This window comes from Rhinatrema bivittatum, chromosome 5, assembly GCF_901001135.1.
Source record: "Rhinatrema bivittatum chromosome 5, aRhiBiv1.1, whole genome shotgun sequence".
Lineage (NCBI taxonomy): Eukaryota > Metazoa > Chordata > Amphibia > Gymnophiona > Rhinatrematidae > Rhinatrema > Rhinatrema bivittatum.
Genome location: NC_042619.1, coordinates 83682435 through 83700793, shown reverse-complemented (window position 1 = coordinate 83700793; position 18359 = coordinate 83682435). Strand labels below are relative to the sequence as shown.

The 18359-nt window shown below is 45.3% G+C and overlaps 1 protein-coding gene across 2 annotated transcripts in view; it reads left to right on the top strand.

The window, feature by feature from the left end:
- SKA3 (spindle and kinetochore associated complex subunit 3) overlaps positions 1 to 18359 on the top strand; it is a 132926-nt gene that overhangs the window by 92465 nt on the left and 22102 nt on the right. For both annotated transcript variants that reach the window (XM_029602529.1, XM_029602530.1), the window contains exons 7-8: positions 781 to 956; positions 10108 to 10242. In XM_029602529.1, coding sequence (XP_029458389.1) covers positions 781 to 956; positions 10108 to 10242 — 311 coding nt within the window. The remainder of the gene's footprint in view (positions 1 to 780; positions 957 to 10107; positions 10243 to 18359) is intronic.

The following is an 18359-nucleotide window of genomic DNA, read 5'->3' as shown; positions in this document are numbered from 1 at the left end:
GAATCTCACCTCAAACACGGGCTGAATACTTCCTGGGATGATCTCAACTATCTGTTTAAATAAGTAGGGGGCCATATCATAGATATATTTAAAAGTGAGAGAATTTTAAACTGTATCCTGAATGATATTGGTAACCTGAAGACACATCAGGCATGATTCATGGCAGGCAGGAAAAGGGAAGGGCCGGGCACTCCCGTGGGTCCCCTTTTTATTGTGCATACATTCAAAAGCATACTATGTGTCATCACATCATTGGCTCCTCTCCACATAGCAACAGACGTATCACTACACTTGGCTTGGCTCAGGGGGTGTGTACGGATCATTTCATTGGCTGCTGAATCCTATACCTCCTGTCTTTGTCCTGCCTCTGACTAGGGACAACTAGCCCTTCTTTCAGGCAATCAGGGTTAATTATAAGCTAGAGAAATACATGACAGTCAGGTATCCTCTCCTAGGCAGAGAGGCTTAAGCACAAGTGATGCTTTATTCAATGCAAAGGCCAGGGAGAAGGGAAGTTAGTGTTAAACCCTGACATGGCCAGCCGGCAAAGCTCATAATTCCCACAATTTTAAACTGTATCCTGAATGATATTGGTAACCACTGATGTTGCTGAAGAACTGGTGATATATGAACTCTAATCTTGAGTTTATTAGGATGCTTGTGACTGCATTCTGTATGTGTGTGTGCCTCAGTTATGGCCCTCCCAAAATTAAAGTCCTGTTATCTTAAACAGGAATTTTCAAGGAATTTACTCATAACTTTTTTTCTGTTTTGTTTTAGATGTTGGTAATATAAATTCTCCATTGCCACCAATATTCTGTACTCCTGGTATAAAAAGCCATAAAAAGGAAAGTATAGATCTGGTAGAGACTCCAGAAACAGCAGAACCAAGTATTAATAAATCAACGCCACAAGTTCCCAGCTTTGAAACACAATACCTAAAAAATGAAGCTGTGGTAAGTCTGTCTCGGGCCCGAAAAGAAGGGAGTAAAGATGATATAGTGGTATCAAGGTCTCCAGGAAGTGATGGGGGGGGGGGGGGGGGGGGGGGTGGAGGGAGGGAGAAAAAATTACAAGAATATATTTAGAAAAATAAATGAGCAAGTAATGATTAAATAATGACGTAGATACTCCTTGAAAAGTTACTGATGTAATCTCAGAAATTATTTCAAAATTTAATAGATGAGAGAGTAATTAAGTCCTATAAGTATTGGCTAATTATTAACCAGTAGAACAGTTTTGGATCGTGACAATAAAAATGTAATATTGAAATTAGGAAAAAACTGAGAATATCATAATGTATCTGTATCACTTCATGGTGAGACTACACCTTGAATATTGTGTGCCATTCTGGTTACGTCTTAAAAAAGATATAGCGGATTTAGTAAAGGTACAGAGAAAGGTGGACAAAATGATAAAAGGGGATGGAATAGTTCCTTTATGAGGAAAAGATAAAGAGATTAGGGCTCTTCAGCTTGGAGAAGAGACTGCTGAGGGGAAATATGATAGAGATTTAGAAAATGATTGGAGTGGAACAGATAAATATGAATCGGCTGTTTACTTTTTCAAAAAGTACAAAACCTCTGGGACATGGTGGTTGTCAAAATGCCTATTGTGGTTAAATAAAAAGTTAAAGAACAAAAACTAGAGAACATGAAATGAAGTTACTAGGGTAATACATTTTTTTCACTGAGTACATAAACTCTGAAATTTATTGCCAGAGAATATGGTAAAAGCTGCCTTTAAAAAAGGATTTGACAAGTTTTGAGAACAAAAATTCATAAACAATTAAGGTGAATTTTTGTGTATACAAATATGGTTTCTGCACAACGTGCACAAACCATGATTATGCTGCTAACATGGTTTATGCAAATTAACCATGATTTTTTTTGCACAAACCAATTTTGTGTGCACAAAAAATCATTTCCTAAACCATGGTTTATTCACATTAAATATGATTTATGCATGCTATTCATTTTATGGCACATATTTTTAAGACGGACCCAAAAAACAAATCGGTAACCGATCCAGTGAGCTGTGTAGCAGTGACGACAATGAGAATCAGATAAAAGAAAGCCCTTTATTGAAACGCCCGACTCTGGCCGAGTTTCGCTCTTTTGCACAGAGCTGCCTCAGGGGCAATTCATTCAAGCAGGACTTGGAAAAGTCAATGTAGAAAATATCGTATTGATTGTCAGCGCGGATGATTTCACTCCAAAGCAATTAGACTTTCACTTATTCGCGTAGCGATGCTGTGTAATGTCAGCAATGGAATTGAATGCATTCGATATATATTGAATCCACATAACGAGCAGTCTTACAGCCTGTGAGCAATCGTAGGTCGTAGGTCTTGAAAGTTCACATGTCCATCTTTTTAAAGAAACATTTTTTATGCAAGTGCAAAACCCACAATTCAAGTGTAGTGATTATAATAAAGGTGATTTATCTGAAAATAAGATTCACTTGATAAACTGCACTCAACATTGATAGCATGTCCAGCCCGATGCGATTCGCATTTTGTACACCTTCCTCAGGAGCAAGGTGAATGTTGCGGGGTTTTACAGTTTCTGAGACAGCTTCCCTGAGAAGTGGGGTGATACTATGGACTAATACTGTGTAGCTGTCTCAGAAACCATAACATTCTGCGACATGCACCTTGCCCCTAAGGAGGATGTATGACATACAAATCGTGTTGGGCTGGACATGCTATGAATGTTGAGTGCAGTTTGTCAAGTGAATCTTATTTTGAGATGATATATTTACTACACTTGATCTATTTTGCACTTGCATAAAAAATATTTTCCTGGCATGTAGCCAGATGGACTCAGAACGAATGGGTATAGTATGCTCGTGCTAGCAGTTGGAGACGGATCTGACGTCAGCACGGGTATATATACCCCCACAGGAAGCGTAGCAACTCAGTAATTTCCGTCTCCAAAGCAGTTTGGAGAGCCTGCACGCTCGCTGAGCGTGTTTCCAATCTACTTTCCTCCATGGCCTCTGCTGGGCGCCATCATCCACAAGATTCAGAAACACCGGGGCCTAGTTCTTCTAGTGGCACCAGACTGGCCAAGAAGACCCTGGTACGCGGACATGAGAAGACTACTGGCAGGGGAGCCTCTTCCCCTGCCTCCTCTCCGGGACCACCTACGACAAGGTCCCATCCTTCACGAGGATCCAGCTCAATTCTCTCTTACGGTTTGGCCATTGAGAGGGCTAGACTAAAGAAAAGAGGTTACTCGGAGCCCGTGATAGATACACTCCTCCGAGCTCGCAAGTTTTCCACATCCCTCACCTACGTAAGGATCTGGAGAGTATTTGAAGCATGGTGCAACACTCATGGCACCAATCCACATGCGACCACAATCCCTATTGTGTTGGATTTCCTGCAAGATGGACTTCAGAAGGATCTCTCCCTCAGCTCCATCAAGGTTCAGGTGGCTGCGCTGTCTTACTACGGTCCCAGGAGGGATGGCAAGACCATTGCCAAGCACCCAGATGTTTCTCGCTTCCTGAAAGGAGTCAAGCATATTCGTCCGCCATTGAAGTGGCCAGTGCCCCTGTGGAACCTCAACCTTGTTTTGGATTTCCTCGCAGGATCCACCTTCAGACCCCTTCGGGGCCTGTCTCTCCGTTCTCTAACCTTGAAGATGGTGTTCTTGCTGGCGGTGTGCTCAGCACGCCGCATCTCAGAGCTACAAGCACTGACCTGCCGTGATCCCTTTCTCAGAATCACTCCTGAGGCTATCCATCTTCGGACGGTTCCCTCCTTTCTACCTAAAGTGGTTTCACAGTTTCATCTTAACCAAACCATATCCTTGCCTACCATGGCGGGTTTGAAGAAATCTGAAGAAGGGCGTTTATTACGCCATCTCGACATTGGCAGATTGCTGCCCAGATATCTGGAAGTGACACAAGAAGTATGAAAGACGGACCATCTGTTCGTCCTGCACAGTGGAAAGAAATAAGGTGAAGCGGCCTCGCGGCCCACCATCGCCCACTGGATTAAAGAAGTTATCCGAGCAGCTTATGTAGAGGCTGGGAAGTCTCCGCCTCTACAGGTCAAGGCTCATTCTACCAGAGCACAAGCTGCATCCTGGGCAGAATCCAGGATGCTGTCGCCTGCAGAAATATGTAAAGCGGCGACATGGTCCTCCCTCCATATCTTCTCCAGGTTCTACCGTCTGGATGTCCAGGCCAGGGAGGACACAGCATTTGCGAGGGCGATACTACATAGTCTTCAGGCAGCCTCCCGCCCAGGCTGGGAGTAAAGCTTTTGTTCATCCCATTCGTTCTGAGTCCATCTGGCTACACGCCAGGAAATGTTGAGATTACTTACCTGATAATCTCCTTTTCCTTAGTGTAGACAGATGGACTCAGCATCCCGCCCAGCTGCCTGTGTACATGGGTTTCACCGATTCAAGGTAAGCCATGTCATCTGTTTCCATAAGAGCGTACACTCTACCAGGTGTCCACACCTTCCGGTTGTGAATGCTGGCGGTCTCCAGCTACTATCAATCGGTCAGGGGAATCCTGTTTCACTATTTCACTGAGCGTCAGTACACACATCCATAACAGCTTTTGCAAGGAAGATTACTGAGTTGCTACGCTTCCTGTGGGGGTATGTATACCCGTGCTGACGTCAGATCCATCTCCAACTGCTAGCACGAGCATACTATACCCATTCATTCTGAGTCCATCTGTCTACACTAAGGAAAAGGAGATTATCAGGTAAGTAATCTCAACATTATTAAAAAAAAAAAAATGGACATATCTGGAGTTAACTTATTTTTTTAGACGGCATATAAGAAAATGTGAGCTGAAATACAGCACACTTTTTTTTTTTTATTACTCCTGTCTTAGGCCCTGAGGTTATTGTATACATGTATTTGTGGGAGTAGTGAGAAAAATGGAGCACACTTTCATAAAGATCTGTAGGGAGTAGTAGGAAACACTAATGATGATAATTGCACTACAGTTTTTAATTTAATATTCCTCTTCATCCAGTCAGACCAGGCCAGACCAATAGGTTGTGCACGCCAACTAGCAGTTTCCTAACATGTAGACAGATGGGCTCAGGACCGGTGGGTTATGCACCTCTACCAGCAGATGGAGACGGAGCAAACTGACATCACAGTATATATATACTCCTGCAGTGACATCAGCCTGCCAGTATTCTCTGTCTCCAACAGATGGTGAGCATGCATTTCCCTACTGGGGATTGCTTCAAATTTAGAGAAGAATTAATTGGAGGTTTGAGTTGCCCTGCTCTCCTGTGGTGATACCTAATGGTCCCTCCCCCAGCTGAGAATTCCTGAGGTGATTTCTGTGGTCCTTCAGATGAGTGCCTTGGTCCGGTAGCTGGTTATTCGTCCAGCGTGGACTTAGCTGACTTAAGCATCTGAAAGGCAGTGGGTGCAGGAAGCCAAGCGCAGCGATAACTGTTAATGCCCTCTTTCTCCCCCTCCCCCCCCCCCCCCCCCCCCACACACACACACAGCTGGAGACCCTCTCTGTACTCGGCCCGGAAGGATGAGCTCAGGTAAGTTTGATTATTTCTTTTTTTTTTTTTTTAAAGAAACAGAGTGGAGGGATTAGTGCAAGACTTCCTCCGGTCTCCATGCTCGGCATGCCATTCTGACGTTCGCTCCTGTGGGGGTTAAGGGAATTGGGCAGCAAGACAAATTGAGCAGCCCAGGTGGGCTAGGACCCGTTGTTAGGGTTCTTTTTGTGCGCCACATGGTATGATCAGCGGTGCTCACAAGTGCGTCTGGCTGTGCATCTGAATTGTACGCCCAGTTTATTTTGGGTGTGCGACCTGTGCACACTTTCTCACACATCAGTCGTGTGCCCAGGTTTGGCGCAGTAAAAGCGCGCTTAGGGGTAGATTTTAAAAGGTGCGTGCAGGAGTAGATTTGTTTGCGCAACCTGGCGTGAACAAATCTACTCCTGATTTTGTAACATGCGCGCATGTTATAAAATACAGGGTCGGCGCGCAGCCATCCTCGGAGAGAATCTGCCCCTTAGCTTTTTGGCTCACAAACCTATCTGCAGGTGCAGTCCTCAGCCCTGTCCAATCCTTTCAGGTCAGATCCTCAGGCTGTGGCCTCTCCCTCTTCTGGTACTACATTTAAGTGCCGAAGTACACCTCAAGCTGCAGGTGTTTGACAGGAATCTGGAGGGCACTGATGATGAGCCAGATCCTGTCTCCCTAGAGCAGGGCTTCACAAACATTTAGCCAATGTTGACCCCATTTTAGCACTTGAAAATTCACATGACCCCAGAGGATAACCAATTAATGAGGATGTAGTTCACCTCCACCAATCCCTCCACTCACCATTCCTGCACTCCAACTGATCCCCTCTCTCAACCTCCATCCCCTCCAGACGGCCTCTCAACCTCTGGCCTTCCAGTTGAATCCCCTCTTACATCCCCAGTTCCTCTCCCCTTCCCAGCCTAGCCGCTCACTCACCCACTCCAGCTTTTTACATCCTCCCCACTGAACTTCCCTCACCTCAAAGCCATTTTTGTAACCCCAATTGATCGTCATCCCTTTTCTCACATACCTCACCAGTTGATACTCTCACCCCTAGCTCCTCTCTTGCATCCCCCTCTCACCTTCCACAATCAGTCTTTCTCCCACTGATCCAACCCTCAAACCCTTCCTGTATCTGATCCCTCCCTTCAAACAGCACCCATCCACACATCCCCTTGACTAGGATCAGCAACAACATTTTCCTTTGGGCCTCAGGCGATAAGTGGATGACAGCTAATGGGAAGAGAGGGCAGACTGATGACTGGGGCAACATTTTTCTATTAGGTAAGTTCAGTGATGGGAGAGGATAGAGGAGAAGTGACAGCCTGCACAGACCTATGCACACTCTGCCCACTCTTCCCCAATGGCTGGTACAATGCCTGATGTTGAACTGCAACTGGCAGCAGCATTAGTAATGAAAGTCAGTAAAGACTGACAGGCCCTGCAGTGGCCCCAGTCTCTCCTCACATATGGCTTCCTGTTAACGTGGAAACTCAAGTGAGGGCAGGACCATTGTAGGACCTGAGAGTGCATGCTAGCTCAAGGATCCCATGCTGATTTCCACTACTTCTGCTGCTGGTGATGTCTGGAGAGGACTGCCCTTTGAGGCACTTGTGACCCCGCCCCAACCCACAGTTTGGGAAGCTCTGCCCTAGAGGATGGGGAATTCCCTTTGGGACTGGAGCCATATAGGACTCTCTTGCGGTTCTTTCATAGAGATGAACTGCAGGCACTGATTTCCCATACATTGAAAATGCTGGGAGTCCCTGGGGCAGATTCCATGTCTGAGCCAAAGGGAAAAAAAATCCCATTTTGATTTCTTTGCGTAAAGCCTCTTGTTTTTTTCCTGTTATGGAGGCCATTGAAGAATTGATTGATCTTGAGTAGGATGCCTCAGAGCCAAATTTTAAAGGGGGTTGGACCTTGGAAGGCCCGTACCTCCTGGATGCAGTAGTGAGAGTGTCTGTGTTTTTCCGAAAGTGGATGTGCTTGTCTGTGCCATCTCTAAACAGAAGACTATCCCCGTGGAAGGAGCAGCCTTGAAGGATGTGCATGATAGGAGGATTGAGGTCATCCTTAAGCAAGCATTTGAAGCAGTGGCAATGACATTGCAGATAGCTTCCTGTTGTTCCCTGGTGGCTTGCTCTTGTTTGCTTTTCTCTCAGGAGGTGGTTGACTTTGGGATTAATTCCAGGGCAGTTATGGAACCCGCTGCTGCCTTTTTAGCAGATGTGGGCTGCGATTTAGTCTGCACCTTGGCCAGAGGAGTATGTTACTTTTTATGTATGTTCTATTTATTTTTACATTTGTTCTATTTATTTATTTTTATGTGAGGTTCTTAACATTGTTTTATTTTTACCATTTTTAGTTAAAACTTTTCTGTTTTATTGATTAATTTTATGATTTTTAATGTATTTATGATTTATTGTGTTCATAATTATGTTCATTTATAGCCCCTGAGGCAGCCACTGGAATGTGGCGAAACTCAGCATGAGTCGGGCTATTTTAACAAATAACATACGTCTCCACCAATTAAAGGTTTGGAAAAGACCCTTGGGCAACTATTCTTTTTTGTTTCCTCTTTGAATCTAATGAAAGCTTGTCTTCATATTCCAGTCTGGAAGAAACACCAATGTTTCCTTAGATTTGTGCTGCTAGGTTGTCATTTTCAGTTTCAGGCACTGTTCTTTTGACTTAAAACAGCTCTGAGAACTTTCTCCAAGGTGATGGTAGCAATGCTGCGCAAGGAAGGAGTTTTGATGCATCCTTATCTAGACAATTGGCTGATAAGTGTGAAGTCCTTTCAGAAGTCCTCCCAGCGAGTGGATTGTCAATTTTGGCAAAATAAATCTTCAGCCCTCTTAGATTCTGAATTAATAGGAGCTTGATTCAATCCCAAAAGGGGTTGCATACATTTAATGGACCAAAGGATTTAGAAGTTGTCATCTGGTCTGAACGTTGAGTTCGGTAAAAAATCCAACAGTATGGTCCTACCTCCAAATTCTCAGATCTGTGGCGGTGGTCCTGTATCTCATTCTGTCGGTGAGGGCAGATATGCTTTCTAGGTGGAATCCACAGTCTAAGGACTATTCTGTGTGACTGCTTCTTTATTAATCAACAAGACAGAGCTTTCATTGGTGGTTAGACTACAAGCACTTGGAGCAGGGATGACTCCGGCCTGCACCATGGTGACAATGGATGTCAGTCTAATTAGGCTGGGGGGGCGCTCTCTCAAGAGCTGTTTGTTCGGGGCAATGGAGTCTCAAGGAGGCAAGCAGTCAGAATGATGTCTGGCAATGCCACAGTAGTAGCATATATAAATCATCAAGGGGGCATTTAGAGTCCCCAAGTTTCAATAAAGATGGACATTCTTCTTCCTTGTGCAGAAAAGAATCCGCAGATTTGATATATTGCAAGGATGGACAAATGTCCAGGTGTACTACTTTAGGTCCCTTGCTCAAAGATCCTTTGATCAGATTGTTATAAAATGGAGCCTTCCAAATTGGGATTTGATGGCAACCAACCAGAATGCGAAGGTATATTAATTTTTCAGTCAAAAGAGTGATGTGCATTCGTTTGGTATTGATGCCTTAGTTCTAGCATGGCCCACATAAGGGGTGATATTTTTCCTCCTTAGCCCATGATGGGCAGGCTTCTTCAAAGAATTGCAGGGCATTTGAGGCTAGTGTTTCTGATTACTCCAAGCTGGCCTTGCCAGCCATGATATGTGGATCTCCAATGTCTCCTGTGCCAGCCCACTTTGTCTTCCGCCTCACAGGGAGTTACTGTATCAGGGTCCATGTTTCATGAGGATCTGGATCGATTTTGTCTTAAGATTTGGCCCTTGATAGGACACGATTAGTGAAGACCATGGTGGCCATGTTCCTGAAAGCTAGAAAATTCTACTATTTTAGTTTATATGATGTTTGGAGAGTTTTCAAGGTTTGGAGTTCGGGGCATCTTTGTGTTCGTGGAGCTACGTCAGTCCCATTGATTTTGGAGTTTTTGCAGGAAGGCGTCTCTAAGAAATTGGCTCTTAATATATTGAAAGTGCCAGTGGCAGCGCTTTCTTGCTACAATGGTCGTATTTGCAGTAGAATATTTTACTTTTTTACACTATTGTCTCCCAGCTTTTGAGAGCTATTAAGTATATTGGACCTCTGCTCTGGAATTCTGTTTCACTTTGGGATCTGAAAAAAAGTGTTTTATATATATATTTATATATATATATATATATATATATATATATATATATTTTTTTTTTTTTTTTTTTTTTTTTTTTTTGGGTGGGATCATAGTTTTCTCCTTCTAAGGCCATATCTTTAAAGCTGCTTACGCTGAAGACTGTCTCCTTATTACCCTTAACAGAACGCGTGGCAGTTACTATCATAAGCAAATTGCTGGGCAGACTGTATTGACCATTTGGTCTATGGTATTGAATACTGGGGAATTATAGTTCTCCATATGTTTGTGTATTTTAATATTATGAAAATGCAATAAAAATAAAATTAAAAAAACAAAAAAAACTAATCCAGTCAAATTCTAAACTGTTTGATTTTTGTTTTTCCTAGGATTGTTCCTCCTGTTTCCAAATGAAGCAGCATGTGGAATTAGCTCCTCCTCTCAAGATATTGGATTATGAAAGAATACTTCAAACCCCTCAGCGTCCAGAAATGACCTCTTCTGTAATGGGTGACATCTTCAAGGTTCTTTGTCTTTTGTGGAATACATTTTTTTGAAATCAGCAGTTTTACTTGGTTTATTTTATTTTGTTGGGGGAGATGTAATTTAATTTTAGAAAGAATATATATCACATAAGTTAATAGATCAATTTTAGTGATTCTAAAATTCTTGGTATCTGCCCATATACTGTGAGGGGGCTTTTTTGTACATGGTTTTTAGCAATGGAAACCTCAAACAAATTCTACCTGAATTATTTTTACCTATGGTTCATCCTAAAAATAAAATAAAATTCCTCCTTCATTGTAGAGAGCTACAAGGCAAAGTCCTAGTTTTTTACTGGGGAAACTGACTTAAGATCATCATGTCTGTCTACCCACACCCCTTTTCCCCATAACTTTTTGAATTGTTCATCCAATTTCATTAAAGTTTGCTCCAGTTGAGTACCCACTGATGCCTGGCTCATCATACTCATGTGCCTTTGATGCCCATGATAGTTGAAATCCCTATTTCTTTGCCTTTGCTATAGGCAAACAGGCCAGTTTAGTTTTCAATTGAAATTTCAGGGAGGTCAGAGCCCACTGTGATGTAATCGAGTTGCCCTAACCTTGGTTCTCATATTTTGAAATATAGCAACATACTACATAAGTCTACTTTCTCACAGGACAAGCAGAATGGAAGTCCTCACATATGGGTGACATCATCAGGATGGAGCCCAATCGCGGAATAATTCTGTCAAAGTTTCCAGAACATTGACTGGCACCTACTGGGCATGCCCAGCACAGCACCAACCCTGCATCCAGCAGGGGTCCCCCTTCAGTCTTCTTTTTTCCGCGCAGCAGTAGCCACGCGGGTTAAGGAGCTATTCAGTGATTCCTGACAGGAATTTTCCTCACGGAATTTCTTAGAAAATTTTCAAAAATTTCTACCCCACAGGGGTCCCTTACCGATATCTTTACTCCACGGTCGAACGGTAAGTTTTTTACCTGTTTGTGGTCGATTCCTGTCGAGTTTTCACCTTGCGGCCTACCGGCTATCGACCACATCACGCCTAAATTTTGTCGAGGCCATGGCGTCGGGTTTCCGTCCGTGCCCCGACTGCACTCAAACAATATCCCTCTCTGATCCTCACACGGTCTGTGTGATGTGCTTGGGGTCTGGCCATGAATGTCCTTACTTGCACCAAATGTGCAAAATGACACCAAAGGGTCGCAAGGCCCGGCTTGATAAGATGGGTTTTCTCTTTCGGCCAAAAACCCCGACTCCATCGATAGCCTCAATGTCGTCTGAACCAGGGCCGTCCATGTTGCGCCAGCACCAGGAAACCGCTGCTATCCGCCCGGCCTCGACGATTCCACGGTTGTCGACACCCTCTGTTCCTCCTCAGGAAAAGCACCAAGGTGAACATCGAGAAAAGCATCGACACCGCCATCGGGAAAGCTCAGGCCACCGATACAGGCAAGACATCATCTGAGCCACCGACAAAGAAATACCGTACAGAAAAGGCCTCGTCCTCTTCTGTCTCTGGGTCATCAAGGCATTCCCCCACCTGGATAGGTGCCGGGATCTGCGATTCCACCTTCACCGGTGGACCCTCCAGCTACACCAGTGCTGCCTCCTACTCCGGAACCGGGTATCCATGCCCTGGGTTTCCGTGAGGAATTGGATCAGATGATCCAAGAGGCCATCATCAAAGCACTCCAAGGCTTCCAGCCTCCATCGATGCCGGTTCCGCCACCGATCCAATACCCATTGTGCTCGCACCGCTATTGGCTAGAATGGTGCCTCTCTACCGGTGGATCCGAGGGAACCGATGGACCAGATTCCTTCCTCACAGATTCCATTGTCATCGGAAGAAGACAAAGAAACACCGCTCTTCATTCCACCATTGGGAGTGCCTCCGCCGACACTGCCATCGATGTCACTGATTCCTTCGATGCCTCCCTCGATGCCGTCGGTTCCTCCTTCAAGGCCATCGATGCCTAAGCCAGGGCCTTCAAGAATAACTCAGTTACTTCCTTCTGAAGAACATTTGGGAGCGGGTGATGACCCGTATGATCCCTGGATTCGTCCCAGGATTCTGATGATCTGCCTTCACAGCCCTCTCCTGACTAAAGGAAGCATTCTTCTCCAGAGGACCTGTCCTTTATTAATTTTGTAAAGGAGATGTCTGAAATGGTCCCATTCCAGCTTGAGACTGAAGAGGACTCTAGACATCAGATGCTGGAACTTCTACAATTTCTCAATGCTCCAAAGGAAATCATGTCCATCCCTATTCATGACATCCTATTGGACCTTTTAAAGAGAAACTGGGAACACCCTGGCCCTGTGGCACCTGTCAATCGAAAAGCAGATGCCACTTATCTAGTTCAGTCAGCCCCTGGCTTTCAAAGAACTCAATTGGATCATCACTTAGTGGTTGTGGAGTCTGCCCAGAAGAGGGCCCGTCACTCCAAACCTCACTCTTCCATTCCCCCAGGATAGGAACAAAAATTCCTGGATGCATTTGGAAGACGAGTGTTCCATGGATCAATGCTCATCTCTCACATTGCATCCTATCAACTGTACATGACCCAATACAACAGAGCCTTGTTTACAAAGATCCAGGACTTTGCTGAAGCCTTACCTCTGCAGTTCCAGGACCAACTTCATGCCCTGGCACAAAAGGGCTTAGATGCTGGCAAACATGAAGTGTGATCAGCGTATGACATCTTCGACACCGCCTCCAGGGTGTTGGCGGCCGGTATCAGCGCGAGGAGATGGGCCTGGCTAAAGTCTTCTGACCTCAGACCAAAGGTACAGGACAGATTAGCTGACTTACCCTGTGCAGGGGATAATCTTTTCGGGGAAAAGATTCAAGAAGCAGTGGCGCCGCTCAAGGACCACCAAGAGACTGCGCCAGCTCTCCTTGCTGCCTTCAGATCCCTCCTCCAAAAGACCGTTTAGGAGAGATTCCAAAAGACAAGTCTACCAGCAGAGGAGATACTATCCCCCAGCGTCCAGGGGTCAGCCTTCTAAACCTTAGAAACCAAGCAAGACAACCTAGAGTACAGAAGTCACAGCCAGCCTCTCAACCAGGTCCAGCGTCTGGCTTTTGACTCCTTTCTAGAGAGCAGTACCCAGCCTCCACTTCCGACTATACCAGTCGGGGGCCGATTGTGCCACTTCTCCACCGTGTAGCACACAGTCACCAAAGACCAGTGGGTATTGATGATAGTAACTTAAGGTTACCATCTCAACTTTATCCCAGGACAAGCAGGATGCTAGTCCTCACATATGGGTGACGTCACTGACGGAGCCCTGTCGCGGGAAAAACTTCTGTCAAAGTTCTTGGAAACTTTTGACTGGCAGCCTGAGGCTACTGAGCATGCCCAGCATGCCATGATATTCTCTGCCACAGGGGTCTCACTCCAGTCTTCGTTTTTCCGCGCTGCCATTAGCATCACGGTGACAGGAGCCCTGTGAGATTTCTCACAATTTTGACTAAAAAAGTCACTTTAAATTCTCATTTTTTTTCCCACATCGGGTCTCACTTCACCTTTGTCACCGGACGGTGACAAAACTTTACCGATTTCTCATTTTCTCACTGATTCAATTTTTCACAGAAAATTTTCATCGACAGCTGTCGATACAAACATGGCCTCCGGTTTCAAAAAATGCCCTGCCTGCAACCGGACCATGTCAGTAACAGATCCACATCTTGAATGTGTGATCTGCTTAGGAGAAAAACATGAAATATCTTCGTGCCAACAGTGCCAGCTTCGACAGGAAAAGATGGCTCATTTTTCCATCTCCAGTTGGTACCATCACAGTCTACTTCGACGAAGTCCTCTCCCGCGGGAGTCACTAAGAAACTCCTGCTTAAAAAACGACACCTCGAAGGATCCGGGGATGCTTTATCACCAACTCCGTCCACATCATCGACCAGGTCAGTCTCGGAACCGAAGCCCAAACACAAGCATCGACATCGTCGACCTGCGGCGTCCCAGTTGTTTCCACCACCAGCAGAACCGTCTGCAAAGCAGCATAAATCCACCGATGCTCCGCTAACCTCGGTGTCTACGGTGCCATCGACTACGCCATCGCCGATGCCTGCGTCGACTACTCCGGACCTAACCGTCCTCATCAAACAGATCGTGATGGAGGCTTTACAGGCACAAGTTCCAGCGACATCGCCGATGCCGGTGGTCACGCCGATGCCAGTAATCGAGCCGAAATCCTCGATAATATCGATGCCACCTCCATGCCGATGCAGTCTTCGACAACGTCATTGGTGCCATTCTCATCCCTATCGGTACCTTTCTCGATGACAGAACTTTCATCGATGCCAAGCTCTTCGGTGCCACAGACAGCTTCAATTTCTACTCCCGCATCGATGTTTTCATTTCTATCTGCATCGACATCGCCTGTTCCATCGATGTCACAATCGATGTCCGTGTACACTATGGCACCCACCATGCCTCCGCTTAATAAACCACCGGTATCGAGACCAAAGTCATCGACTCAGCTAAAACCCTCTGACTCAACGTCTACCATCACTTCCCAAGCTTCCAATGTCAGAAGAAGCGGCACTACATGGTATCATTACCAAGAGATACCATGACTTACTATCCTCCTTGCCATCTTACCCAGTAGAAGGGCAGGTAGAGGACCTTTCACCTGATGAACCGTTACCAGGGCCCTCTGGTGTACCTCCTCCTCACAGGACTACACCTCCCCATCATCAACCAACGCATTATGATACTTGATCTGACACTGAGTCTGATCCCTCATCAGAGGACTTTCTGATCCGTGTCCACCTCATGCTACAAAACAATCACCTCCAGAGGATTTTTCTTTTTCAAATTTTGTTCAAGAAATGGCAGATTCCATCCCTTTCCAGCTGCAAGCTGAACAGGACAGTAGGCAACAAACCTTGGAAGTGCTCCAATTTTGTAGATTCCCCCTAAGCACACATTGGTCATTCCTGTTTATGAAATCCTTTTACAACTGCAACAAAGCCTTTGGGAGCATCCCTGCACAGTTCCTGCAGTGAATAAACGGGTGGAGTCAACTTATCTTTTACAATCTACTTCAGGATATCAGAAAACACAACTCCCCCACCACTCGGTGCTGGTAGAATCGGCGCAGAAGAGATTCAGAAGAACTAGAGCCCATTCATCAACACCTCCAGGAAAAGATAACAGATTTCTGGATCAAATGGGCCGCAAGGTGTTTCAAAGAGCAATGCTGAATTCTAAAATCTCAGCATACCATTTATACATGACGCAATACCAGAGAAACCTCTGGAAACAAAAGGAAGAGTTTGTGCTGTCACTGCCCGCACAATACCAGGAAGCTGCGCAAGCTATTATAAACAAAGGGTTAGATGCTGGAAAGCATGAGGTGCGAGCCGCCTATGATAGTTATGACATGGCTTCATGAGTTGCTGCATCAGTGCTCAAAGATGGGCCTGGCTCAAGGCCTCAGACCTAAGACCAGAGGTACAGGATAAGCTAGTCGATCTTCCTTGCCTTGGAGATAACTTATTTGGCTCCAAGGTACAGGAGGCAGTTTCCCAGTTGCGAGAACACACACAAACTTTGACAGTTATCCTCCCTTCCATATGATTCTTCCACGCATCCTAGCCGCAGGTCCCTACGTAGAGACGCCAGACGGCCTGTCTACAGACAACGCAGATGATATCCCCCCTGCATCTAGACCGAGGTCTACAAGATCCCAGCAAAGACCACAACAAAGACAACAGAAAGCTACTAGGCTCCAACCACCTCCTCAAACTAGGCCTGCTACTGGATTTTGAGAACACATCCAGGGAACAAAGCCTTTACGCCAACCCTCAGTCAGCACTACCAGTAGGAGGCAGACTGTCCAGCTTTTATACCAATTGGACATCAATAACATCGGACCAATAGGTCCTATCAATAATAGACCAAGGGTATAAACTCAATTTCATTTCAATTCCCCACGATTTTCCTCCGAGTCATTCTCATCTCAGCGAAAATCACATACTTCAACTACAAATGGAATTATCCACCCTTCTGAGAGCCAGGGCTGTAGAGCTCGTGCCGAGGTCTCAGAAAGGAAGAGGATTCTATTCCCGTTATTTCCTCATTCCAAAGAAAACCGGAGGCCTACGTCCCATCCTAGACCTCAGAAATCTCAACAAATTTCTGAAGACAGAAAAGTTCAGGATGGTTTCTCTGGGCACCATGCTTCCACTACTTCAAACAGGAGATTGGCTTTGTTCTCTGGACCTTCAAGACGCTTATGCTCACATTCCAATATTTCCCCCTCACCGCAAGTATCTGCGCTTCATGGTAGGTCATCAACATTACCAGTACAAAGTACTGCCATTCGGACTTTCTACTGCTCCACGAGTCTTCACAAAATGCCTAGCAGTCATAGAAGCACACTTGCACAAGCAAAGTGTCCATGTCTTTCCATATCTAGACGACTGGCTCATCACAAGTCACTCTCAAGAAGGAGCTCTCGTCTCTCTCAATCGAACAGTTTCGCTCCTTCACTCTATGGGTTTTCTCATCAATTATCAGAAATTCCATCTCACCTACTTCAATTCATAGGTGCAGACTTGAACACTCTCCTATCAAGAGCATTTCTACCCAAAGATCGAGCAGAAACAGTATCCCTATTGGCAAACTCACTTCGCTCAAGGAAACAAGCAACAGCTCATCAGTTTCTATCGTTGTTAGGCCACATGGCCTCCACTGTTCACGTCACTCCCATGGCAAGGCTTGCCATGAGAGTAACCCAATGGACACTAAAATCACAATGGATCCAAGCCATTCAACCACTACACTCTTCAATACAAATAACCCACCAGCTATGTTCATATCTACTTTGGTGGGTGAACAGGGACAATTTGTGCAAAGGCCTATCCTTTCAACAACCAGTCCCACAGATAACATTAACTACAGATGCATCCACCTTAGGTTGGAGAGCTCACATAGACAGTCTCCACACCCAAGGGACTTGGACAAAGCTCGAAGCAACATTTCAAATCAATTTCCTAGAGCTTCAAGCTATACGTTATGCGCTACATGCATTCAAAGACTGCCTTTCACACAAGACTGTTCTCATCCAAACAGACAACACAGTAGCCATGTGGTACATCAACAAACAGGGAGGTATGGGCTCGTATCTCCTTTGTCAAGAAGCTGCACAGATTTGGGGCTGGGCACTGAAACACTCAATGCTCCTCCGAGCCACTTATCTGGCAGGCATACACAATGTAGTGGCAGATCGACTCAGTCGTCAATTCCAACCACACGAATGGTCCCTGGATCCCTCAGTAGCAACCAGGATATTCCAACGTTGGGGACAACCAACAATAGACCTCTTTGCGTCACATCTGAATCACAAAGTGGACGAATACTGTTCTCTACACAAACAGAAGAACCAGCCAGCCAAGGACACTTTTTGCTCGCCCCTGGAACTCAGGCCTGCTATACGCGTATCCTCCGATACCGCTCATAACCAAAACTCTTGTGAAACTACAACAGGGCAAAGGGTCCATGATACTCATAGCCCCGTATTGGCCTCGACAAGTATGGTTTCCCACACTTCTAGACCTCTCAGTCAGGGATCCCATTCGCCTGGGAATAGCTCCCACTCTCATAACTCAGGATCAGGGTCGGCTGCGCCAGCCCAACCTCAAATCCCTATCCCTGACAGCATGGATGTTGAAAGCTTGATTTTACAACCACTCAACCTTTCAACCAATGTATCCCAAGTCCTTATAGCTTCACGTAAACCTTCCACACGAAAGAATTATTCTTCCAAATGGAAAAGATTTATTTTGTGGTGCAGACAAAGCAATATTGATCCTTTCACCTGCCCCACAAATTCTTTACTAGACTACTTATACCATCTTTCAGACTCTGGTCTCCAGACTTCATCTGTAAGAGTACATTTAAGTGCAATCTCTGCTTACCATGAGAAAATAGGAGATGCACCAGTTTCCACACAACCTCTTGTCAGTAGGTTTATGAGAGGTTTAACTCAACTTAAGCCATCAATTCGGCCACCAGCCCTGATCTTATCTGGACAATGGTCTTTGATCTTCATGAACGATGGACTATGGCACTGCTAGGTTAAAGCACCTGTAGCTTTAACCTGTATTCTC